Source organism: Microcaecilia unicolor, chromosome 7 (genome assembly GCF_901765095.1).
Source record: "Microcaecilia unicolor chromosome 7, aMicUni1.1, whole genome shotgun sequence".
NCBI classification, from domain to species: Eukaryota; Metazoa; Chordata; class Amphibia; order Gymnophiona; family Siphonopidae; genus Microcaecilia; species Microcaecilia unicolor.
Genome location: NC_044037.1, coordinates 181,132,882 through 181,160,723, shown reverse-complemented (window position 1 = coordinate 181,160,723; position 27,842 = coordinate 181,132,882). Strand labels below are relative to the sequence as shown.

At 43.0% G+C, this 27,842-nt stretch overlaps 1 protein-coding gene across 1 annotated transcript in view; it reads left to right on the top strand.

Moving 5' to 3' along the window:
* Positions 1 to 27,842, top strand: part of LOC115474743 (potassium voltage-gated channel subfamily H member 8-like) — a 625,512-nt gene that overhangs the window by 107,435 nt on the left and 490,235 nt on the right. The window contains exon 2 of the mRNA XM_030210385.1: positions 16,747 to 16,881. Coding sequence (XP_030066245.1) covers positions 16,747 to 16,881 — 135 coding nt within the window. The remainder of the gene's footprint in view (positions 1 to 16,746; positions 16,882 to 27,842) is intronic.

The window sequence follows — 27,842 nt, the reverse complement described above, 5'->3', positions numbered from 1 at the left end:
TGGCTTGCGGTAGTGTAGGCGCAGGTTTTGGGCGCGCACTGATCCATTTTTCAGCACGCCTGTAAAAAAGGCCTTTTAAAAAAATTTTGACAAAACTATACATGCGGCAAAATCAAAATTGCTGCATGTCCATTTTGGGTCTGAGACCTTACCACCAGCCATTGACCTAGCGGTAAAGACTCACACAGTAACCAGGTGGTAATGACCTACGCGCATTAAATGCCACTTGGCGCATGGCCAAAAATAAAAAATATTTTTCAGATGCGCATATCGGATGCGCGCCAAAAATGAAATTATTGCCAGAGCCACGTGGTAGCCGGGCAGTAACTCCATTTTGTCATACTTTGAGCACGCATAGAGGGGCATAATCGAATGAAAACGTCTATCTCCATGGGCGGTTTTCTCCAAGAACGGGTCCGTGAAGGGGCGGACCGAACCGTATTTTGGGAAAAAATAGACGTCCATGTTTTATTCGACAATTTGTGAGCTGGGCGTTTTTGTTTTTCAGCGATAATGGAAAATGAAAGCGCCCAGCTCAAAAACGAATAAATCCAAGGCATTTGTTCGTGGGAGGGGCCAGGAGTCGTAGTGCACTGGTCCCCCTCACATGCCAGGACACCAACTGGGCACCCTAGGGGGCACTTTTACAAAAAAAAAAAAAAAAGGTAAAAGAGCTCCCAGGTGCATAGCACCCTTCCCTTGTGTGTGGAGCCCCCCAAATCCCCCTCAAAACCCACCATCCACAAGTCTACACCATTACTATAGCCCTAAGGGGTGAAGGGGGGCACCTACATGTGGGTACAGTGGGTTTGGGGGGGTGGTGTGGAGGGATCCCATTTACCAGCACAAGTGTAACAGGTGGGGGGGATGGGCCTGGGTCTACCTGCCTGACGTCCACTGCACCCCCTAATAACTGCTCCAGTGACCTGCATACTGCTGCCAGGGAGGTGGGTATGACATTTGAGGGTGAACATAAAAAGTTGTGAAACGGCATATTTTTGTGGTGGGAGGGGGTTTGTGACCACTGGGGGAGTCAGGGGAGGTCATCCCTGACTCCGTCCAGTGGTCATCTGGTCATTTAGGGCACTTTTTGGGGCCCTATTCGTGGAAAAACAGGGTCCAGGAAAAGTGCCCTAAATTCTCACTAAAAACGCATATTTTTTTTCCATTATCGGCGAAAGGCGCCTATCTCTGATCGGCCGATAACCATGCCCCAGTTCCGCCTTCACCACGCCTTTGACACGCCCCCATCAACTTTGTCCGCATCCGCGACGGAGTGCAGTTGAAAATGTCCAAATTCGGCTTTCGATTATACCGCTTTATTCGGTTTTGTGAGATAAACGTCTATCTCCCGATTTGGGTCGCAATATAGGCGTTTTTCTTTTTCAATTATAAGCTGGATAGACTCTTACACAGCTTAGTAAAAGGACCCCAAGACATACACTTTCAAGGATGAGTCTTGTTCTTTAGACAAAACAAGTATAGCAGAGGCGGTAGTTAAATAAACATATATAGATAGAAATAATATGTTTGGGGGGTGGGCAGAGGGAGAATGACACAATGTACAGCATAAATGCTGTTATCTTGGTGTAGCTAATTAAATTGAAGTTACAATGTACAGAGCAGTGCAGGGAAAAGACCTGATAGTGTTAACATAATTACTGTAAACCAATTAACACTTTCTCCTGTACTGCACTTTGTTTATGACAGAGTAGATTATTGTCCTCAAAAGTTTATCCCTCACTAAATCTGTTAGTTTATAAGGTGCCACCAGCTTCTGTGTTGTTTTTGCAGTTACACTCTGGAACTTTTATAGGAAGAATTTGTAACAATTTAACAGTCAAAATAATGCTGTATTCTGTACACTTACTCAGCATACAATGAATCCTATGAGAAGTGAAGGAGAGAAAGCTTTGTTAACACCGAATTGTTCAAACAGCTGTTGGTGATTAAGTTTTTAATGTCGGTAATATTAACTTGTACTAAGATCACTAAAATAGTTTAGAGCAGCTATGATTATGGGTTTTTCACAGGAGCAGGTGTGCTGCAGGCAGTTGAAATATGTATGTAGGTGTGCATTTTATAATCTATGGGTGTTGATATTCAAAAAGGTTTAATCAGGTAGGAGAGGCTCCTGCCCGTTATTACCCCGCTGAGCGAGCCAGCCGCTGATATTCAGTTGCACTTAATTAGTTAGTGCTGCTGAATATCTTCGCTTACAGGCCGTCCTCTAACTGGATAGGTTAGAGGCAGATTGGGACAGAGTTAGGGCTAAGAAGCAACTAACCGCATAAAGTTAGGACAGCAAAATATCTGTCCTAACTTTACATGGCAAGTTAACCAGGCACAGGTCTGAATATTGGCCTGTACCTGGTTAACTTCTGGGTCAGTGGACATTCCTGTATAGTCCACGCTAGAAGCCACACGTGACCTGGCAATCAATATCCGAGGTTCTTTCAGCCTGTAGCTGGAAGTGGCTTGTAAGCCACTTTCCACCACAGGCTGAATATCAACCCCTATGTGTTTTACTTCATGACTCTGTCTGTGCGCTGTCCAAACTCCTCCCCAAGATATGCCTTACACAGGTCGTACTCAAATACACAGTATTAGAAGAAGTATGCAAAGCCACCCTCCCATACATCTCCCCCCCCCCCCCCCACATACACACACACATGCCCACTTCAACCAGTATATATACTCCCAGCCCCACATATACACTTTCAACACCCTCCTATGGATGACCATATATCTCTATTATCCCACAAACACAACACCCTCCCCCATATTAACATCCTGCCCCTTACTTTCCTACTTCCCTGCACAACCCTACCCCCATCTCAAGTGCTCCTCCACACATGCACATCCAAGATACACTGCTACACTTTCAATATAAACACAAATATAGACATGATACCACTCACAACCACTAACCATTAGGCAAGACTAGGCAGGCACCTAGGGCAGCAGCTTATGGAGGGCAGCAAAGAGCAGCTGCAGTGAAAGCAAAACAATAGATCCTGCCAGCCACACAGATTCAAAGAACTAAGCTACCATTGAGCAAGCCCAGCAAAATGCCCAGGGCCACCCAATGGTAGGGGCTGCCTGAAACTGGAGCCCCCTTCCCCAGGTCTGGTGTCTCCCCCCATTCACCCATGTGCCTACCTCAGTTTCCCCCCTCTGGTTCTCCAAACCCTGATGGGTCATGGCAGAAGCAGCATTGAAGGCTGCTCTCTGTCCAGCGGGGCCTTTCATCTGCCACATCCTGACCACAGGAAGTTGTATCAGAGTTGGAATGTGGCAGAAGAAAGGCCCTGCCAGAAAGGGAGTGACCTTCAAGTGCTGCCTCTGGTGCGACCCACCAGCATTTGGAGGACCAGGAGAGGAATAGAGGTAGGCTGATGCTGGACCTGGGTGTGTGGGGGGGGGGGGGGGAAGAAGGGGAGAGAGCCTAGATCAAAGGAGAAGAAAACGAGGACGGGAGATGCTGGACCTGGGGTAGGCTGGGGGTCTGAGTAGAGAGAGAGAGAAAGAAAGAGAGAGAGAGACTGGACTGGGAAACAGACACTAGCCCAATTGGAGGGAGGGAGAGAGAGAAAGACCAGACTACAGAAGGAAGGTGGGGGGGGCAGGGGTCAAGGGGGTGCAGGAGTAAGTGAAGAGAGCGGAGAGAAGCCGGACATGAGTAGGGGCAGGGACACAAAAGAGATTCTGGCTCTGGAGGGAGCATAGGAACAGGGACACAGACATTGGACAGGACGGATAGAGACTCATAAGAAAGATGGTGGACATACAGAAGAAATGTCAAAAGGCAGGAGACCTTGGGGAGAATTAAGAAAAAATACAGGAGACTCTAGGACCATAGCAACTCTCAGACAACAAAGGTAGAAAAATAAGTATTTTTTTCCTGAATTTATTAATTGTAATATGTCAACTTTAGGAAATATTCATCCTCCCTCCCCCCCCCCCCGGGTCCCCACTAATTTGAGATCAATTGATGTTATGGGGGGGGGTCCCAACTTAAGTTTTCCACCTGGGGCTCATTCAAGCCAAGCTATGCCTCTGTATGATGTCTTGATGGAATGGGGAGAAGATTCAGGACCTGAAAGTTATTTGAGCTTGGGGGTGGGATGTAAGGCTGAAGGTTCACCTAGGACACCCACCCCAGGATTCTATAAAGAAACATTACACAGAAATAAGGCAAGATAGAAATACTAAGTAAACCAAAGAAATCATCAAAAATTAGGAAATAGACTGTGACTCAAGTTTACATATAATTCAATTATCCCACCCTTTCTTCTCCCTCCATTCCAGGTGTAGAACAAAGAAGAATTTATTATTAAGGAAATTTTCAATTGAATAGGGTCACAAAAAATATACTTAACTTGGCCATCTTTACCTTTATACCTGTAAGACGCATTGAACCTACTCCAGGTAGGAAAATGTGGGGTACAAATGCAGTAAAGAACTAGACACAAACGAGGAAACTGGAGCACAAATGTAGCTCTGGAAGAGATATCTTGCAATCTCAATTCAAGGGAAGACTTGTTTCTCCTGCGAGACACAGGAAATATTAGGAACAAACAAAAATATTTGATCCCCATAAACAAATCATTCCAAAACTTGAAAAGCAATTTCAGTGTCCAGATCTCTTATTATGTTCTAGTGCAAAAGTTATTAGGAGAGTTCCATGTCCACAAATTTCCATATTTGTGTCATCCAAAAGAGCTGACACAACCGGACTCTGTCCTGAGTTCCTATATCTCTGCTCACTACCTCCTCCCTCCTTGAGCTCCTGATGGAACACTTTAGTAACAGGGAGAATTTCCAAAGAGTACTCTTTAACATTTCCAGAGGTGATGATAAGATCGATTAGGAAAGTTAGTAAACTTTTAAATTCAGCCTCTTGGTGTAATTTTCCATATTCTCTATATGCCTTATAAATATAGAAAAATCTTTCATCATGGCTATATCACATTTCTCCACCTCTTGACACACAAGCATTAACATTCTCTAATTCTTTCTGGTATTCTTTATTTTGTAGTTTTTTCTTCACCATCTGTGGAATTAGCACCCGAACAAGGGCTAGGACACAGGCCATTCTACATACTAGAGACTCCCCGAGCCCCTTCGAGGCATCCCACAAGGAATCTAATGTCACAGACTCAGATTTAGGAGGCAAAGAACTTACTAAGGGTGGCTTTTGTAAAGCAACAGACAGGGTAGCCTCCATTTCTGGGAAGTTAGCAGCATTGCTCCAGACTAGATCCCACTCAAAGTTGTAACATGCTCTGGACGAATCAAAGATGGAGGGAAGCTGGTCCCCACTCCCGCGACCACCCCATCAATCCCCTGGTAGGTGAACTGAGCAGCCTGAGCATACAGCGTGGTCGTCCAGGCTGGCTGCTTAGTGGGCAGGGCCCAACTATCCAGGCTTGGTGATAAAGACTCCGAACTGTTGCAAGGGACACTTCCTCCCAGCAAAGCACCACCAGATAGAACAGCTTAGGAGGTGCTGGTGAGTGTCACATATCAAGTGATGGAAGCCTGCACAAGCTGAGGTGTCCAGGGGAGGGGGTAGACTCTGGGGCAGAAATCCCACTCAAGCAGGATCTTTTTTTGCCCCTTTTCAGAGCATGGCAGAAGCAGACTCAGATGTAAGAAAGTAACAAGGCAAGTGGTCCACTGAATCCAACGTGGAAAACAGAAGAAAAGGCAGACCTTATAAAAAAAAATAGTCTTTATTGATTATGCAAAGGCTCCCAGGGATTCATACATCTGTGACCGACATGGCCGTGTTTTGCCTGAAAACCGGCTGCGTCAGGGGCAAAATTACTGGAAGATCAAACATGGACACATAAGAATACATTTAAAACAAAGATTTATCACTGAGCGGTCACATTTACATGTAAAAGTAACGAGAGACTTATTTAACCAAAAATTCTCTACATCCATATCAATAAATTAACACATAAATAGAAGTAACTAAAAAAAAAAACACTGAGTTGGACTCAAGAGAGTTTGAAACAGGAAATCACTCCAGTTTCTTGAGTAGCTTTTGAGAAACCTTTTCAGGTCCTAAAAGAACAAACAGGTCTGAGTAAGTGCAGACATTGCCAGAAAATACAAGTTAATAGGGACAGAGATAGAAGCTAATGTGTCAGGGTGATAAGGTAGTGAGAGGTGTAAAATTATTTCAGGTAGCGAAATAATAAAAAAAATAAATCCAAGTCTCAGTCCATTTATGTGAGCTTGAAAGCATTTGATCATTTTAATATTAAACATCTTCTGTTCCTGGGTTGTTCTGAATTTATCTTGGTATCCTGATAATAAAATAATTGCTGCAGTGGCCAGGTTCTGAAAAATTTACAGCACCAAGGAGTTAAGTTATTTGTTATGATGTGTAATTCTGTGACTGGGTAAGCTTATTCTTTCTGAGATATGTTTCCCCTTGGATATTATATCAGGCATATTGCTAAAATACATTTCTTTATAGCTTCAAATTGAGTAACAATCCGACAATTGATAACATATTATTATATGGAATATGTGGCAGACACTACCAGAAATAATTCTACTACCTCTCTGTTACCTTCTTATTATGCTGTCACATTTATATTTAGGGCCTGGTATTCAAAGTGAATTATGGACTTAATGTTGACAAGCAGGACCGAGTCAGACATACAAGTGGGTGAGATCATGCTCTCCTAGAGCTCAGAACTAACGTAAAATCCTGAACATATGTGGCTCTTCCCAGCAGACTCCTCAGCTACTCAGGTTTTTCTTTAACTCGGTCGAGTGGACACAAAATAATGTTCTTCCATATGTTAATATCTTTAGTTATCTGAGTGTTTATATTCTTGTAAGAACTTCTCTGCTACAATGTACAGTGAAGATACTAAGTATATGTTATGTTATTTTTATTTATTGGGATTTATTAACCGCCTTTATGAATAGATTCACCCAAGGTGGTGTACAACAGGTACAGTTTAACATAAAACTTACAATTTTGATCACAGCATAATTGAGACCTAATAATAAGACTACTATGAAACAGGATAAAAAAATACACATTTAACAGCAATGAAATTCAAAAAAACAGAGATATAATATGATGTAAACATAATAGTGATGTTAGTAAGGTGTTTGTTGAAAAATACTCTCTGTTCTCTGATAAATTCATAGTTGCAAAGGGGTCAGTCACAGAGCTCACAGGCAGGTATTAGAAGCAAAGTCGGGCACTAGAGGCCATTAGCGCCGGATAAGCATCTGCATTTTCCTGTGCTGCTGGCTCAGAGCCAGGAATCGCGTGAAAAAATGAGCTTGCCAGCTCTGACCACTAACTGCATGCAAATGAGGGTCTCCTGCATTTCTTCCTTATGATTAGCAGGCAGCGTGCCAAACAAGGGTGCTGCTCCTGCTGCAAACCCTACGTCAGCTCGGAGCTAACGTTAGGGTTTGCTGTGCAAGGGAGAAATAGGGGAGACCAGCAGAAGAGGTTTGACAGGTCGTGATATTCTCCTGGACATGCCAAACCTAAGACTGCCCTCCCCCCTACAAAAGACCTGGAGGTCTTGGGATGCGCTGGGTGGGAATTAACCATTATATAGAAGCCCTGCCCAGAGCATTCCAGGATGCACCAGGCAGGGCAGGGTAAGGTACCACCATTTTGAGGAGGTAACTGCAAAGGAGGGAGGGAGTGCTATTCCTCTTCCTCCTCCAACTTCAAGGTAGGCCATGGGGGTGGGGAGTGCCAGTGCCGGTGAGGAGGGATAGCGGTCCCACTGGACCACCAGGGTCTCTTCAGTGTTGGGGGTGAGGGCTAGCGATCCCAGAGGACCACCAGGGTCTATAGTGTTTGGGGTGGCTGTGTTTGGAGGGCCGGGCTTAGGTTTGACAGGTCCAGCCTTTTTTTTCTTGACAGCCCGGACCTGCTGCTGGAGGATTGTGATGCACATAAATTTGCATGTTAGCTTCGATCATAGGGGTATTGTTTCCTCACACTGTTCCAGCACTAATTTAGAGCGCTATTCAGAACAGTGCAGGGGTTTTGATCATCTGCCTGTCAGGGAGCTATGGTCTCTTTTGATACCAGCCATCCCCACTTAAGCAGGCCCTAGTCCTAGAACCCTAATTCCAGGAGAGCTCATTCCCTTTGCTGTAGTAAGGAAATCCAATTGCTTTCTTTGTTTTCAGATCTAGGACTGAGACTATTTGTTAATGTGGCAACACATATTGCAGGACACACGTTGGACCTGGTATTAGCACATTCGCAGTTGGCTTTGTTACCTCAGGATTTTTCATTTAAGGCAATGCCCTGGTATATTCTTCACTTTGTTAACCTATTGTCCATCTCAACATTTTAATGCCAAGCTCATCAACTTATTGTACTAGACATTTGCACCATGTAGATTTAAATAACCTTCCTCTATTTGATAATTACTTTCCAAATTTTGAATCACTCTCACTGATAGAACAGGCAATTTGTTGGAATGACACTTTAGCTGCTATATTGGATTCAATAGCTCACTCTGAAATTATCTGAATCCTTCTCTAAACACCGCCATACATGGTTTTCGTAAAGGATTATGCTTATTGAAATGACAGATAAGAACTGAACACCTACAGCATAAAAATAGAACTCCACAAACCCTTAACTTTTATAAATCAGCTCAAAGATTCTACCTTGCACAGGTTAAAGAGGCTAAGAAGGCATACTTTTAACAGATGACTGAACAAATCCCAGGTTTTTGTTTTTCACTGTTATCTGACCTTACTGATCCCAGTACCCAAACTGATATCACAGTTATTCTGTCAATTGATAATCTACCTCAATACATTCACAACAAGATTTCTAATTAATGGTCTAATTTCTTGGATACTGATGTAACAGAAATGCCATCTACTGCTGAAACATACCAATCAGATCCTTCCTTCCCATCTCTAGCTTCAAGTAAAAACATAGGCCTTGCTATACTGCCACAGACCAAAAGTTCATCAAACTCAGTATCCTCTTCCCAACAGTGGCCAATTTAGTTCACAATATACCAAAAGAGTAAAGCAGATTTCCTGCTGCTTATCCTAGAAATAAGCAGTGGATTTTCCCCAAGTCCATCCTAATAATGGCTAATGGACTTTTCCTTTAGGAAATTGTCCAAACCATTTTTAAACCTTGCTAAGCTAACTGCTTTTAGCTCATTCTCTGGCAACAAATTCCAGAGTTTAAGTAAACATTGAGGGCCTCTTTACAAAGCCATGCTACCAATTCTCAGTGCAGCAAATGAGAGGAAGCCCAGTGGCGTAGGAAGGGCGGGGCGGTGGGGGAGGTCCGCCCCGTGTGCACGCTGCTGGAGGGTGCAGAGAGCAGCCGCATGCCTGTCGGCTCCGCTGGTTCCCTGCTCCCTCTGCCCCGGATGGCAGCCGACCTAGGATCGCCACTGAGGAAGCCCATTCAGTTCCTATGGGTTTCCTATCATTTGCCATGTGGTAATCGCTAGTGTGGCATTGTAAAACAAGCCCTAAGTGAAGAAATAGTTTTTTTCCAGTTTGTTCTAAATTTACTACTTAGTAAATGCCCCCTAGTCCTTGCATTTTTTGAAAGATTAAAACAAGAGATTCACATCTACCATTTCTAATCCACTCAGTATTTTATAGACTTCTATCATATCTCCTCAGCCGTCTGTTCTCCAGAAGAGCTCCAGCTTCTTTAACCATTCCTTGTGGGGAAGTCGTCCCATCCCTTTTATCATTTTCATTGCCCTTCCCTAGACTTTTTCTATATATTTTTTGAGATGCGATGGCCATGGCCAAAGTTGCACACAATATTTGAGGTGTGGTCACATCATGGAGAATTGGAAAGACATAATAATATTCTCAGTTTTGTTCTCCATTGCTTTCCTAATAATTCCTAACATTCTATTTGCTCTCTTAGCTGCTGCTGCACACTGAGCAGAGGGTTTCAATGTATCAACGATGACACTTAAATTCTTTTCATGAGCAGTGACTCCTAATGTGGAACCTTGCATTACATAGCTATAGTTTGAGTTCCTCTTTCCTACATGCATCACTTTGCACTTGCTCACATTAAATGTTATCTGCCATTTGGGTGCCCAATCTCATAGGGTCCTCTTGCAATTTTTCACAATCCTCTTGCGATTTAATAACTTTGTGTCATCAGCAAATTTAATTACCTCACTAGTTATTCCCATCTCTAGATCATTTATAAATATGCTAAAAAAAGCAGCAGTCACAGCACAGACCCCTGGTCAACCCCACTATCTATCATTCTCCACTGAGAATACTGACCATTTAATTGAGCTCTTTGTTTTCTCTCTTTTAAACCAGTTCTTAATCCACATTACCTCCTATCCCATGAGTCTTTCAAGATTCCGTGGTGTATTATCATGTGTCTTGCAGAATTTTTAGCCTATTTTTATTCAAGGCCCTCTTTAACATATAAAGTTACCCATCTACCAATTTGATCCACCCTATCACTTCAGTATAATTTATACCCTGGTATTACAGTATCCCATTGGTTGTCTTCCTTCCACCAGGTCTCAGAGATGCCTATTATATCTATCTTTTCATTTAGTGCAATATATTAACTCTCCAATCTAACTATTTTTAGACTTCTGGCATTTGCATACAGACACTTCAATGTTTTGTATTCCTATTTAAAACTTGCTCAGCAGTTGACGGTGATAATTTGCAATCTTTAAGATCTGTCTGCTCTTTTTTTAATAACACCTGGTCTACTGTGCCTTTTATTGCAACCTCACTATCAGGATGCCCTATCTTCCATGAGATGTCCTTCAAACATACCGTGTTCCAAACCATGTGCTTTTGAGCAACTGTCAACCGTCTCCCAGTTTAGTCAATCCTGGTCAAATGTCTTTCTTGTCTGAAATTGTTTTGAAGATAAGGCCCACTACATTTGCTGTTGACCCTAAAGTTGGCTGAAACGTCCTTCTCTGAAATTGTTTAACTTATCGCAAGGCCTCCAATACTGCCTTAACTTTAGGAACATGAGATTCCCAATCCGAACTGAAAATTACTACATCATCCATATAGGCTGCTGCATAATCTTGATGATGTCTAAGCACCTGGTCCAGAAGGCGTTAACAGCTAGCTGCTACCCCCTTTAAGCCAAAAAACATGCGGCAGAATTAGAATAAACCCAGTGGTATACTAAAGGCTGTTTCAGGATGAGCGTCCTCCTCCAGAGGTATCTGCCAGCAGGGGCGTAGCCAGACACCCAAGTTTGGGTGGGCCTGGACCCAAGGTGGGTGGGCAGAACTCCACCTTGTCCTACAAGTGATTTGGTTTCTCCCTCTCTCGCCTGCATGCCATTTGATCTTTCAAACACCCCCCTCGCCCTCGAATACCTTTTAAATAGCAGATTTTCACCAGCAGCAAAAAGTTGTTGGGAGTTTTTGGCTAGTGGGGCATGGGGTCCCTGCCAGCCACATTATAGGTGTGCTGCTACTTGGTGGGCCTGAGCCTAAAGTGGATGGGCCTGGGCCCACCCCAGCGCACCCTTGGCTATGCCATTGTCTGCCAGTACCCTTTAGTTAGATCTAATGTGGTCAGGTACTGAGCCTGTCCTAACTTATCTAGCAGTTCTTCTATTCTGGGCATAGGGTGGAAATAGCATTAACCTGGGCATCAAAGGTGGAAATAGCATTAACCTGACGAAAATCATTGCAAAACCTCTGGGTACCATCTGGCTTAGGCACTAATACAATGGGGCTAGACCTCAATATCCCCAAACTGTTCCATTTCTTTAACTTGCTTTATCACCTCCTGTTGTTGTTTTTTTTTTTTTTTGATTCAGGCAATCTATATGGTCGCTGTCTCACTATCTTACCCAGCTCAGTATCCTGCTTATAATCGAAATAGAAAAACGCCTATATTGTGACCCAAATCGGGAGATAGACGTTTATCTCACAAAAACGAATAAAGCGGTATAATCGAAAGCCGAATTTGGACGTTTTCAACTGCACTCCGTCGCGGATGCGGACAAAGTTGATGAGGGCGTGTCGAAGGCGTGGTGAAGGCGAAACTGGGGCGTGGTTATCGGCCAATCAGAGATGGGCGCCTTTCGTCGATAATGGAAAAAAAAATATGCGTTTTTAGTGAGAATTTAGGGCACTTTTCCTGGACCCTGTTTTTCCACGAATAAGGCCCCAAAAAGTGCCCTAAATGACCAGATGACCACTGGAGGGAATCGGGGATGACCTCCCCTGACTCCCCCAGTGGTCACAAACCCCCTCCCACCACAAAATATGCCGTTTCACAACATTTTATTTTCACCCTCAAATGTCATACCCACCTCTCTGGCAGCAGTATGCAGGTCACTGGATCAGTTATTAGGGGGTGCAGTGGACTTCAGGCAGGTGGACCCAGGCCCATCCCCCCCCCACCTGTTACACTTGTGCTGGTAAATGGGAGCCCTCCAAACCGCCCCCCAAACCCACTGTACCCACATGTAGGTGCCCCCCTTCACCCCTTAGGGCTATAGTAATGGTGTAGACTTGTGGGCAGTGGGTTTTGAGGGGGATTTGGGGGGCTCAACACCCAAGGGAAGGGTGCTATGCACCTGGGAGCTGTTTTACCTTGTTTTTTTTTTTTGTAAAAGTGCCCCCTAGGGTGCCCGGTTGTTGTCCTGGCATGTGAGGGGGACCAGTGCACTACGAATCCTGGCCCCTCCCATGAATAAATGTCTTGGAGTTATTCGTTTTTGAGCTGGGCGCTTTCAGTTTCCATTATCGCTGAAAAACAAAAACGCCCAGCTCAAAAAAAGATAAACGTCCATGTTTTTCGAAAATACGGTTCGGTCCGCCCCTTCACGGACCCGTTCTCGGAGATAAACGCCCATGGAGATAGACATTTCCGTTCGATTATGCCCCTTCACGTATACTATGGGCTATCAGATGGGTTTCCCCTGGACTGGAAGTGAGAACCTCTTCAAAAGTAGCTAATAGGGCCAATAGGTCAGCCCTCTGCTTCGGGGTAAGATCCTTATTGATGCTAGGTTTCTTTTTCTCATAAAAATCAGAAACTTGGGGTCCTAAATCCTCTGCCACTTCTTCCATCAAACCAGCAATAAGAGCTAGCCTCTCCTGTCAGGGCTTTATCATGTTAACGTGATATGTTTGTCTTTCCCCCCCTAATGTTCAGCAATTCATAGGTACATAAGTAGTGCCATACTGGGACAGACCAAAGGTCCATCAAGCCCAGTATCCTGTTTCCAACAGTGGCCAATCCAGGTCACAAATACCTGGCAAGATTCTAAAAAAGTACAAAACATTTTATGCTGCTTATCCCAGAAATAAGCAGTGGATTTTCCCCAAGTCCATTTTAATAATGGTCTATGGACTTTTCCTTTAGGAAGCTGTCCAAACCTTTTTTAAACCCCGCTAAGCTAACTGTCTTTACCACATTCTTTGGCAACAAATTCCAGAGTATAATTACACGTTGAGTGAAGAAATGTTTTCTCCGATTCATTTTAAATTTACTACTTTGTAGCTTCATTGCATGCCCCCTAGTCCTAGTATTTTTGGAAAGAGTAAACAGACGCTTCACATCTACCCATTCCACTGTACTCATTATTTTATAGACCTCTATCGTATCTCCCCTCAGCCGTCTTTTCTCCAAGCTGAAGAGCCCTAGTTGCTTTAGCCTTTCCTCATAGGGAAGTCGTCCCATCCTGTTTATCATTTTCATTGCCCTTCTCTGTATCTTTTCTAATTCTACTATATCTTATTTGAGATGAGGTGACCAGAACTGAACACAATATTTGAGGTGCCGTCGCACCATGGAGCAATACAAAGGCATTATAACATCCTCATTTTTGTTTTCTATTCCTTTCCTAATAATACCTAACAATCTATTTGTTTTCGTAGCTGCTGCAGCACACTGAGCAGAAGGTTTCAACGTATCATTAACGATGACACCTAGATCCCTTTTTTGGTCGGTGACTCCTAACATGGAACCTTACATTACGTAGCTATAATTTGGGCTCCTCTTTCCCACATGCATCACTTTGTAATTTTTCACAGTCCTCTTGTGATTTTAACAACTTTGAATAACTTTGTGTCATCAGCAAATTTAATTACCGCACTAGTTACTCTTATCTCTAGATCATTTATAAATTTGTTAAAAAGCAGTGGTCCCAGCACAGACCCCTGTGGAACCCCACTAACTACCCTTCTCCATTGAGAATACTGACCATTTAACCCTACTCTCTGTTTTCTATCTTTTAACCAGTTTTTAATCCACAATAGGACACAACCTCCTATCCCATGACTCTCTAATTTCCTCTGGAGTCTTTCATAAGGTACTTTGTCAAATGTCTTTTGAAAATCAAGATACACAATATCAACCGGCTCACCTTCATCCACATGTTTGTTCACCCCTTCAAAGAAACATAATAGATTGGTGAGGCAAGATTTCCCTTCATATATCCATGTTGGCTTTGTCTCATTAATCCATTCTTTTGAATATGCTATGTAATTTTGTTCTTTATAATAGTCTCTACCATTTTGCCCAGCACCAATGTCAGGCTCACCAGTCTATAATTTTTTTCAATTCTATCAGTACTCTGGGATGAATACCATCCAGTCCAAGAGATTTACTACTCTTCAGTTTGTCAAACTGCCCCATTACATCTTCCAGGTTTATAGAGATTTCATTCAGTTCTCTGACTCATCAACTAATCACCTAGCAGTAAACTTATGAGGTGAACTAGGAATTAATATGAAAACCCTATCCCCCTTATGGAAAAACCTGTCCTAGGCCCTGCAATACCCCTTCTGCCTTTATTGACTTCTCTCCAGATTTTCCTAAGCCATTTTGGACACTGGCCAGTCACGCTCTAAGGTCCTTCAGGTAAGAAACGACTATCTGGGGGTCACCATCAGATTCTAAACAACACTCCTTGAGAATGTCTAGTACATCCTGGGGTTGTCTCCCATACATTAGCTCAAAAGGTGAAACCCAGATGGGATGCCTGGACATTCTTCCTGCAGGCATATAGGATGAAAGGTAACAACTGGTTCCATTCCTCATAATCCCCGTCCAACACCTTTTTTTAGCATTGCTTTGAGGGTTTTATTAAACCTCTCCACCAAACCATTGGATTGGGGATGGCACATAGAGGTCTTAATATGCCTAAAATCAAAAGCCTCCCAAACCTGAGCTAGTCTATCAGACATGAAGTTGGATCCCTGATCTCTTAAGACTTCCCTGGGAAACTCAATTTCTCAAAATAACTTGATCAATTCTGAGACTATAAACTTAGTAGAGATATTCCTCAAAGGAACTGCCCAGGGGAATCTTGTGGCTTGATCCATGATTACTAAGATATAAGTAAAGCCATGGGGTGTTTTAAAAATGGGACCTATGATATCCATCGCTAGGCGCATAACCAGTTCCCTGATTATCGGCAAAGGACTAAGTGGTGCAGGTGGTGGCCAAGAACTTGGCACCCGTTGCCACTGAGGACAGGATGCATAGTATCTCTGAACCTCTCTAAAAAAAAAAACGCTGGCCAATAAAACCTGCATAGTATTTGGTTCAAGGCTTGATTATTGTTTACTGTAACTCTATCTATGCAAGAATAACAACATGTAATCTAAAATGATTACAAACACTTCAAAATACAGCTATCTGCCTGCTATACTGTGCACACTGATTTGATTCTGCTAAACAATTACTCATGAAGTACCATTGGCTCCCCATTCAATATAAAATACAGTTTAAAATTCTAGATCCAGTGGCATCGGTGCTTGGGTTTGTCACATGCTGAGGCCGCCTTTTACCACCAGCAGTAAAAGGAGTTTTCCAGTGCAGGGGGAGAAAATACGCTAAACATTGGTGCATGGCCATTACCTGGGGGAACCCTTTCCACCTCCTATTTAGGAGGTGGTAAAAACTTCAGCATACCCTCAGTGCTAGAAAAGACAAAAATATTTTCTAGCACCAGGAATGGTGAATGGGGGGGGGGGGGGGGGTGGGGACAGATCTACCGCCAGGCTCCCTCTAGAGCCCGGTGGTAGAGGCAAATCACTGTGTGGCAAGCCGGTAGTAGGCCAACCACACATCTGTAAATAGGCCCCTAAGTAATGAATATCGCATTTAACTAGCTATGTTTTTGCCGGCTCCTTATACCCAAAAATTCAATGGCGGAGCCCAGACATAGTCCGGCATTGAATTTCCTTGGAGAATGCTGGTGGCGCTCAGCAAAATACTAATTGCCACAAGCTGAATATCAGGCCCTATGGTTTTTACATACTGCGTGTATCTGTGTGTGCCAAATAATGAAGGCAGTTTCCAAAAGTCGTTTACCTAGTTAACTGAGCTATTTGAAAATTGCCCACCCTTCCTGGAGGTATACATTGTGTGTCTGTATGGCTGTTAGCATTATTGTTTTGCTTTGACTGGAGCAGCTGTTTGCTGCCTCTCCAGAAGCTGCTGGCCAAGGTGACCACCTAATTTTGCCTAATGGTTGGGCCAGCCCTGAGTAACTTGTGGTGAATTCTCAATTTTGAGGTACTACAGGGTTTTTAAAATGGTATCTATAAAGCAACTGCTAACAGCTAAACAATGGTTCTGGCCTTGATCATAGGTTTTTATTTTCTTAACAGATAATAACACTATTTTTAAACAGATTTGATCCATGCTATGTCTGTATAAATATTTGACTTTACAGTTCACTCACTTCTTCAACTTATTAACTCTTTTCCATAGGTGTATCCTTCTGGTGTCTCCTGGACATTGTTCCAATTAAAAATGAGAAAGGGGAAGTGGTGCTTTTCCTGGCCTCTCACAAGGATATTACGGATACCAAGAATAACCTCTCCCCGGATAGTAGACGTCACACAGGTAAGGAGCATGAAGTGCTTCAGCCAGAAAATCTTATGTCCCAGTTGACTCTTATGAGTGAAATTATTGAGACGGTTCTGGTTTACATCTTTCTATATTTTTAAATCTCATTCAGTTCTATGATTTTTTTTTTTTTTTAGTCGAGAAGATACCTCTTGCATCATGAAAACACGTATTGCTAGCTCTTGACTTAATCGCAGATTATGTACTCACTATTGTAGATACAATTCACATTGCAGGCTAAAATGATCAAACCAGAATCCATCTGCTTTCACCTGTGCTCACCTGTTAGACTTGTTGCACAGTGAAAGCCATGCTAAAAATCTTGTGTGACTTTTACCTGTGTAAATAGCAGTGTTTATATGTGTAAACGGCCAATACATGTAAATAAGTATTTTAGAATGTTGTGATTTACATGAGTAGATCTGTAGCATGCAGTTTCCAAGGAGGAGTGTTGTGGGCTTGTTTTGGGTGGGACAAAAAAAAGAATATATATATTTCTAAATTTAGAATTGCAACACTTGCATAATTTAAAAAATCTGGATGTTGGCATTTACACCCACTACAAGGCTGGTGTGTCAGTTAACTGCTCACTTGCAACTGGGTTTGTACCAGTTTTTGAGGGGGGCATTTATGCTTACTAGGCCGCACTCTGGTATTTAATGCCACTTTCTGCATATGAAAGAGGAGTGGGACTTGGGGGTGATCATATCTGATTATGTTAAGGTGGCCAAACCTGTTGAAAAGGTGTTGGTGAAAGCCTGAAAGATGCTTGGATGCATAGGGAGAGGAATATCATTAGGAAAAAAGAAGTGACAGTGTTTCTGTACAAGTCTCTAGTGAGACCTCTTTTAGAGTACTATGTACAGTTCTGGAGACCAGTGGTGTAGCTACATGGGTCCACAGAGGGCCTGGCCCCCCCCAAATTTCCTCTGGGCCCCTGATTTTGCTGGCAGGGGTCCCCAACACCCACCAGCTGAAACCTTGTCCAGCGCCGGTCTCTGATGCCGCTGTGTTGCCTTCCCTTCTCTCCCTTCCCCCTCACGTCTTGCACGCTCTTTTTAGTAAAATTGAGCATGCTTCAGCTGGCGGGGGTTGGGGACCCTCACCAGTGAAGGTATTTGCTACAGCAGTGGGGGGGGGGGGGGGCGCTGCAGGGTGGTGGGGGGAGTGGCTGTGAAGCAATGGGGGGGGGCGGCAAACAAAATGTGCCCCCCACCTCGGGCTCTGGCCCCCTCCCGCCACGAGGTCTGGCTATGCTCCTACTGGAGACGAGCAGGACGTCAGACTCACAGAAACAGAAGCCTTGCTCTTAGATCAGCAATGCGGCTGCGCTGGAGAAGAGGACTTCTGATGGGGGGGTTGGGGACCCCCGCCAGCAAAGGTACATGACAGCGGCAGGTTGGCAGCTGGAGGGGGGGTCGTGAGGGTCGGCAGCAGGGAGGGCCAGGGCCAAATTCACGGGGGCCCGTGCCCCTGGTGCACGGGCAATATTTACGGGCATCCTTGTATAATACTCGGGGATTTGTGCAAGTCCCGACCTGGACATTCCAGTTTGTAACCAGAAACTGTATGGAAAATGAGGCTTTACAGCTGTTTTGTTACCAGATTTAGTTTTACATATTTGGAAATAGGGAAGATTAAGATTCTTCATTTTAAAATGTATTCTTGTGACGTGTGGCCTTATTTTCTTCTCTCTTTCTCCTCTTCCACTAGCCCTTTCATATCTATTTTTACATGCTCTTACCCCCAGATTCTATATGTGGCAACTAAGTTGCGTGCGCACATTTGGCAGTACTGCCAAATTTCATGTGCAACTTAATTGTTTATCAAGCCAATCGGCACCAATAATTGGCCAATGCCAAGTAACTATTGGCACTGATTGGCACTAATTAAAATTTACGTGCGCAACTTTCTAATAGCATTCTGTAAAATGGGGTGCATAAATTTGAATTTGAGTGGATCTCAAAGGGGGGCATGGCCATGGGAGGGGCATAGGCTGGTCATTCCTAGAAATGACATGCACTGTTATAGAACATGCCCAATCTGCACCTAAGTTACGCATGGGCATTTACACCAGGTTTTAGTTGGCGTAAATGGTCACACCTAAATTTAATCATGGGTCTGGGTACTACACATATTCTATAAACTGCACCTAATGTTAGGCACAGTTTATGGAATAGCACTAAGTGTTTTTTTTTGGGGGGGGGGGGGGGGGACCATATATAGGATCTAGTCCTTAGAAAGTAATTCTGTAATATAGATGCTAACATGTATGTGCACATTACCCATGTAAATGTTTAGAATACTACTACTGCTACTAATAGCATTTATATAGCGCTCACTAGTTTATATGCACAAGTGCTAGTCTGTAAATGGTGCACATTTGCAAGAGGGCATTCACATGGGTAGAGCTAGGGTAGATAGGCCTCACATTTACCAATACCAGTATCGAATCATATTTATATGCCACTACTCTCCCCTAAAAGGGTCCAGTGTGATTTACATGATTTCAAAACAATTCAATATAAGTAGCAAACATTCTAAAATATAAACTAAAATACATCAAACACAAACTAAAATTAAATTCTGTTAAAATTACTCATCTTTAAATTGAAATCAAGCGAACAAATGAGCCTTAACTTTCTTACGAAAAAAAAGATAACTAACCTCTTTTCTAATAGCAATTGGTAGTACATTCCAAAAAGGTATTACGAAATAAAAAAAAATGGTCTTAGTTTTAAAGGGGATTTGATTTTTTAATATAGCTATCAGGCACAATATCAAGGAATCATATAATCTCTTAGAAGACCTATCTAAAGGCACACAAACCAAATCAATAATTAGGGATGAAGTAAGGCAATAAATAAATAGCTTGAAAAAACAAACAAAGCGATTTGTTAGAATATTATACATTACGCATGCATCTCTAGCAGTTCTCTAGCTGTTGTAAGTGGTTATATATGCCCATTAGGCTAGTATTCTTTAAAGTAATTTAGGTGCCTACTTTCCTTTATAGAATAAGCGCCTAACAGGTGCTTTCCAAGTACCTAATTGTAGACACTCGGTTATAGAATTACCTGTAGTCCCCCGGATTCTATATTGCCACTAAAGTTGTGTGTGGAAATCGGTGAGCATAGCTGATTTGTAAGCGGAACTTAATTGATTAACGAGCCAGTCAGCGCCAATAATTGACTAACAACCAATTATTGGTGTTAATTGGAAGTTACGTGCACATCATATTCTATAATGCTGTGCATGGAACTCTTATAGCATGAACCTTCAAGGAGGCATGAACAGGGGTGTTTCGAGGGGCATTCCCAGAATTTACGTGCTTTGATACAGAATAGACTCGATCGGTGCTTAACTTAGGCACCGGCATTTACACCTGCTTTCAGTAGGCGTAATTGCCAGGCCTAAAGTTAGAAGATGGACAGCCCGACACAGGCCGTGTTTCGCCCAACTGGGCTGCTTCAGGGGCTATATAAGAGTCCTTTGCTACCAAATATAAGGTGCATGTGAAATGTCCTATTAAACAATGTATGAAGAATTGATCTGGTCTGAAAAAAACAGCTGAATCAGAGATGCCAAAAGCATAACTTGCTAACATAGAGTCGATATTACAGTCACGTATCTCTGAGATACGTGACTGTACTTATATTTGGTAGCAAAGGACTCTTATATAGCCCCTGAAGCAGCCCAGTTGGGCGAAACATGGCCTGTGTCGGGCTGTCTATATTTATACAAATACCAGTATATTGTTTGAAATAAACTATATTTGTCTTTTTACACGATCTGCTTTTTTTTCTTCCACCTTGGAGTTTGCAGACCGTCTGCCTTTGTGCTTTCTTGGACCCAGGCCTAAAGTTAGACATCGTTTATGCACATAGCACTATTCTATAAAGGGTGTGGACCCATTACAGAATAACGCTCAGCGCTTACATTTTTTCAGTGCCATTTGTAAAGTCTAGTCCTATGTGTTTGAATATAGTCAACAATTTCCTAATCCTGGGATATGGCACTAGTCATTTAGGGCTGGATTGAGTAACTGGTGGGGAAAAATAGGCGCCAGGAAAAATCAGCAATCGGCACAATTCTATAAAGAGTGCTCTGGAATGAGTACCCTTTATAGAATAGTGCCTCGTGGGTAATCATGCTTCCAACTTTGGACATGAGGACTTATATGAAACCTGGTGTAAATCCTGAGGAACAAGTTGGGCACAAACATTCCTGACTCATCCATGCCCCTTGCGTGGCCATGCCTCCTTTTGAGTAGCAAGCAAGAAGATTAGGGCATGCAGACATTTCTGCGCAAATCCAAATTTGTGCCAGTTAGCATCAATAATTGCTTGTTATCAGCCAGTATTGATAATGGCTTGTTATCTAGTTTATTTGCCCACAGATCTCAGGATTGTGCGCAAATTTGGGCAACCCAACTGTAGGCGTCGCTTATGCAATCCTGGGGTTAATATGTAGCACACCCCTCAGTATGTGGCAGAAAGGGTCTCTGACAGAAACAGAACATATTTTATTTGTGTTTGTGGGGAGTTAAGACCCATTTTTGTCAGGAGGCATTCACCGGAACTTAGTTTTCTGTCTGAAGGTCGGCTCCTGGGGAAGCTCTATTTGTTTGGTTAGATTGTTCTATAAATTATGGTGTTCCTTTCGTATTTTATTTTTTACATAAGTAAGTACATAAGTACATAAGTAATGCCATACTGGGAAAAGACCAAAGGCCCATCAAGCCCAGTATCCTGTCCCCAACAGCGGCCAATCCAGGCCAAGGGCACCTGGCAGCTTTGCAAACATACAAACATTCTATACATGTTATTCCCGAAATTGTGGATTTATATATATTTTTTATTGTAAACTACTTAGACTGTCCTTCTGTTTGGAATATGTGGTATAGTAAGCTTTTATTAAACATAAACATACTAAAAGTTGAGGAAAAGAATAAATCTTTAGGACCCTATGATGGCACATATAAGTCTGGACTCTTCACTCTCGTCAACCTTTTCCACCTTTCACACATAAACCACACCTCAGAAGAGAAGGTTAAAAATTTAATTTACCGGGGAGGGGGGGGGGGGGGGGGCTTTTACTAAAGGATTGCCATGCGGCAACAAGGAACTACCGCCGGCCCAACGAAGCCACCAGAGGAGTGGCCTAGTGGTTAGGGTGGTGGACTTTGGTCCTGGGGAACTGAGTTCAATTCCCACGTCAGGCACAGGCAGCTCCTTGTGAATCTGGGCAAGTCACTTAACCCTTCATTGCCCCATGTAAGCTGCATTGAGCCTGCCTTGAGTGAGAAAGCACCAGGTACAAATGTAACAAAAATAAAATAAATAAAATAGTTCCACCTAGAGTGTGCATCAGTTCTGGCACTATGGAAAATAATTCTGTATTTTCTAGCACAGTGCTAACCCAGCAGTAATTGGCGCTGCCCATTACCGCAGGAGCCCTTACTGCCACCTCTTTGAGTGTCGGTAGTTTTCCCCCCCACCAGCATGACCACGCAGTAAGAATAAGCTTACTGCATGGCCATGTCTTTTTTTTAGGGGCTTTTTACCCTTTTTAATGCAGCTTGGTAAAAGAACCCCTCGGTGAATAAAGAATAGGTACAAGTTCATCTGTTAATTCATAGCACTTTTTGTCTTGGTTAAGAGTTTATTGGATTTAGGTTGAAATTCTCACTCGGGGCTCCCTTTTCATACTTCAAGAAGCAGGTGAAACTTTGCTCTTCTCCCATGCCTTTAATGGAAGAAACAACTAACTAGCTAGTGGGTGGGGGTGAGAACTGAGGAAGAACCATTGGGTGGGTGAGGGTAACAATTGTGGAAAGAGCATCCAGTGGGTGGCAGTGAGAATGGGAGAAAGAGCATCGAGTTAGTGTGAGAATGGGGGGAAAAAGCATTGAATGAGTGGGGGGTAACTATGCGGAAAATGGACTGAGTGAGAGAATGGGTAGTCTCTGATGGGGAAAAGGAAGGCTGTAGTGAGGGAGTGTTGCAAAAAGGAAGGAACAAAGAATAGAGAGAAGAGTGTCCAGATGAAGAAATATACAGTATAGGGAGGGAATAAGAGTTGGAGAAAGGTAAGGGCCTGGGAGGGGGTGAGCACAGAGGAAGAAAATGGGGGACTAGGGAGTAAGTGAGAGACAGGAGAATAGGTTTGGAAAGGAAAGACAAAGGACAATGGGAAGACAGTTTGAGAAAGTAGAAATGGAAAGGAGATGAAGAAAATAATTTAGGAGGACAGTCACACAAAGAAAGTGGAAAAGAGAGAATGGAACCAACCCGTTTAGTAAAATAGAATCCCAAGACAACAAAGGTAGAAAAGAAAAAAGCGATTTAAATTTATGGGAAATGGAATGTGTCAGTTTTGGAAAAATGTCACCTTTCTATTTTTATATATTGAAGCACATGGAAGGAAATGTATTTCTGTTTATCATTTACCGGTACTGCACTGCTTATAGAGGTTTCCAATAATTTTTTTTTGTCTGTTTCTTTCAAACTTATGGTTTCTTATTCTGTACTGGATGAAGGTCTGTCCATCTTCTGCATGTGTGACAGAGATGCAGGATTTTGCTAGTGTGTAGTTCCTGTGTAGGGATCTGTAGCAGTCCAGCTTGTTTAATTTCTTAATAGTAGCTGAAATGGTGCTCTAAGGCAGTGCTTCCCAAATCAGTCCTGAAGTACCCTCTTGCCAGTCAGCTTTTCAGGATATCCACAATGAATATGTGTGAACTTGATTTGCATACATTACCCCAGAGAAGGGCAACGAAAATGATAAAGGGGATGGGACGATTTCCCTATGAGGAAAGGCTGAAGTGGCTAGGGCTCTTCAGCTTGGAGAAAAGACGGCTGAGGGGAGATATGATAGAGGTCTATAAAATAATGAGTGGAGTGGAATGGGTAGACGTGATTCATTTGTTTACTCTTTCCAAAAATACTAGGACTAGGGGGCATGTGATGAAGCTACAAAGTAGTAAATTTAAAACGAATCGGAGAAAATTTTTCTTCATTCAACGTGTAATTTAAACTCTGGAATTTGTTGCCAGAGAATGCAGTTAGATTAGCGGGGTTTAAAAAAGATTTGGACAGCTTCCTAAAGGAAAAGTCCATAGACTATTATTAAAATGACTTGGGGAAAATCCACTGCTTATTTCTGGGATAAGCAGCATAAAATGTTTTGAACTTTTTGGGTTGATCTTTGTAACCTGGATGGGCCACTGTTGGAAACAGGATGTTGGGCTTGATGGACCTTCTGTCCCATTGTGGCAATAATTATGTACTTATATACGTATGTATTTATGCAAATTTCTTTCATGCATATTCATTTTGGATATGCTGAAAACCTGACTGACAAGGAGGTACTCCAGGACCAACTTGGGAAACACTGCTCTGGGGCCTGGTGTAATATATACAGTGTTTGTCCTACATTCTAAGACATAGAAAGTGTCTGAACCTATGTTAAAAAAAGAGGAGTATAGGAGAAGATCAAAAGAAGAATAGGGGAAACATCTGTTGTTCTCATCCAGCCCTGTTGTTACCTGTGTAAATAAGGAATATATTCTTGCTATACACTATCTGAATGAATTTCTTTAACAAAAGCAGTAAATAGATCCCATTAAGTACATAAGAGCATAAGAATAACCACACTGGGTCAGACCAATGGTCCATCTAGCCCAGCATCCTGCTTCCAACAGTGGCTCATTTCTTCATCTGTTCCATCATCAGCCGTTGTTGCCTGCATGTAGGCGCATATCTCGACATCAGTGCTGTCTTCAGCTGTTTGTAGATCGTAATCAACAGCTACGTAGCGATGGAACTCCTCTTCAATAACACCGGCTGGGGTGTCAATAACCTCTTCATCTGATGCTTTTGCAACAGCTGCATCTGTTTCATCCCTCTCCACATCCTTAACAAAGCTTGCCCGCTTGTGGCAGTTCACAATGGTTGCCTGTGTAACATGATTCCAGGCTTCTTTCTGCATATGTAGGGAATCCAACAGTGATAGATTACGAGCCAGTTCAACAGCACGTTTATCCTTGCCAGTCTGGTCATCCATAATGCTCATCAGACGATGTAGCACAAGAGCCCGATAATGTTGTTTGAAATTGGCTATTATGCCTTAGTACATAAGTACATAAGTAGTGCCATACTGGGAAAGACCAAAGGTCCATCTAGCCCAGCATCCTGTCACCGACAGTGGCCAATCCAGGTCAAGGGCACCTGGCATGCTCCCCAAACGTAAAAACATTCCAGACAAGTTATACCTAAAAATGCGGAATTTTTCCAAGTCCATTTAATAGCGGTCTATGGACTTGTCCTTTAGGAATCTATCTAACCCCTTTTTAAACTCCGTCAAGCTAACCGCCCGTACCACGTTCTCCGGCAACGAATTCCAGAGTCTAATTACACGTTGGGTGAAGAAAAATTTTCTCCGATTCGTTTTAAATTTACCACACTGTAGCTTCAACTCATGCCCTCTAGTCCTATTATTTTTGGATAGCGTGAACAGTCGCTTCACATCCACCCGATCCATTCCACTCATTATTTTATACACTTCTATCATATCTCCCCTCAGCCGTCTCTTCTCCAAGCTGAAAAGCCCTAGCCTTCTCAGCCTCTCTTCATAGGAAAGTCGTCCCATCCCCACTATCATTTTCGTCGCCCTTCGCTGTACCTTTTCCAATTCTACTATATCTTTTTTGAGATACGGAGACCAGTACTGAACACAATACTCCAGGTGCGGTCGCACCATGGAGCGATACAACGGCATTATAACATCCGCACACCTGGACTCCATACCCTTCCTAATAACACCCAACATTCTATTCGCTTTCCTAGCCGCAGCAGCACACTGAGCAGAAGGTTTCAGCGTATCATCGACGACGACACCCAGATCCCTTTCTTGATCCGTAACTCCTAACGCAGAACCTTGCAAGACGTAGCTATAATTCGGGTTCCTCTTACCCACATGCATCACTTTGCACTTGTCAACATTGAACTTCATCTGCCACTTGCACGCCCATTCTCCCAGTCTCGCAAGGTCCTCCTGTAATCGTTCACATTCCTCCTGCGACTTGACGACCCTGAATAATTTTGTGTCATCGGCGAATTTAATTACCTCACTAGTTATTCCCATCTCTAGGTCATTTATAAATACATTAAAAAGCAACGGACCCAGCACAGACCCCTGCGGGACCCCACTAACTACCCTCCTCCACTGAGAATACTGGCCACGCAATCCTACTCTCTGCTTCCTATCTTTCAACCGTAGGTTGGATCAACCGTAGGTTGGATCAGAGGGGTAGTGTTTGGTGGCAGGAAGATCACCTTGACGTTAGACAGTCTGACATCATCCCTGTGTGCATTACAATTATCACAAAGCAGCAAAATCTGATGCTTTTGTGCCCGCATTCTAGTGTCTAACTTCTTTAGCCACTGCTTCCAAATTTCCCCAGTCATTCATGAATTTGTGTTAGCCTCGTATGACACAGGAAGTCGCTTAACATTCTTGAAGCAACGGGACTGTTTGCTCTTTCCAATGACGACTGGTTCCAACTTCTCATTCCCATCCATATTGCAGCAAAGGAGGATCGTCAGTCGGTCCTTCGATGTTTTATTTCCTGTAGTTTCGGCTTGTTTGAATGCAAGTGTTCCATCAGGAATCGCTCGCCAGTAGAGTCTGTTTTTGTCAGCACTGAAAATGTCTTGAGGTGTAAACTCGTTCAAGATGGTAGGAAGAACTGAAACAACCCAATTTTTAGCACCAAAGTCATCAGCATCTTGTTTCTCACCATGCTATTTCTTGAATTTTATGCTGTTCCTCTCCTTCCATCTTTCCAACCATCCAACAGTGGCTTTGAATTCAGTTAGTCCAAGACTTTCAGCTAGCTGGTTAGCTTTCTCCATAAGCAGTGGACCACTGACAGGAAACAGTGTGCTCCTGACTCGAGAAAACCACCGAAAAAGAGCATCTTCTACCTCCTCAGCTTTTCCCGCCCGTTTTTGTTTCCAATGTGGATTTGTATTGTTTTGCCAGTCTTCCAGAAGCTGGTCTTTCTGCTTCAAGATATGTGAAATTTGACTGGGATTGACACCATATTCTTTAGTAACAGATGCTTGACTTTGTTTGTTTTTTAATTTTTAAGAACTTCTATTCATTCAGCCAGTGTTAGTCTTACAGTTCCGCTGCGACGACGACCCCATTGTACACCCTAACAACATTCTTTTGCTTATTCTGCTTATGGCAGTTAAAGAGGCAGTAAATTTGAAATCTCGTTGGTTGTCACGTGCCAATCAGCTTTCATATTCCATGTGCGCACTTATGTAGAGTCTTTCCTGCAGAGGAGCGGTCTTGAACCATGCATTGAAGCGAATCTTTGCACTTACCAGTGGTGCGTTAAACCAAAGTTTGTCCCTATAGAAATTGATAGTGCCAAAAATGGGACTGAAGTACGGCATGCAGTTAAACAGAGCATGCGCTTATCCAACATGCACTTAAATGGAGTGCACTGTATATATTTATAAGGTACTCTTTTGTGAGAGTGGGTAGATTTCATCATAGCACCCTTTCCTCAGTATTGTACTCCAAATGCACCAGGCTATCAGTAGATGCTAATTCTCCAAACACTACTCAGTCAAGTCTTTTCTGGGTTGTGATCCTCTCTGGGCAACTTATCAGGTGGAGAACATGTGATCTCCCGTGCTCTCTTCCAGTAAGATCTTCCCTCTTTCTCTCCTGCATCTTCTCATGCTCATAGGCCTCTTGACTTTCTCCATTACCCTCAACCTGCTTCACAAGAAACAGCATTTATTTCTGACTACTGCCTTCCTTGCTTCTTCTTTTCATTGTCTAGGGCTAGGATAGTGCTCAAAAAATCCCTTTTTGGTTTGGGCCTTAACCAGTGTCCAACCCCAACTGCCAATTGGACAGAATACCTCCCAGCTATG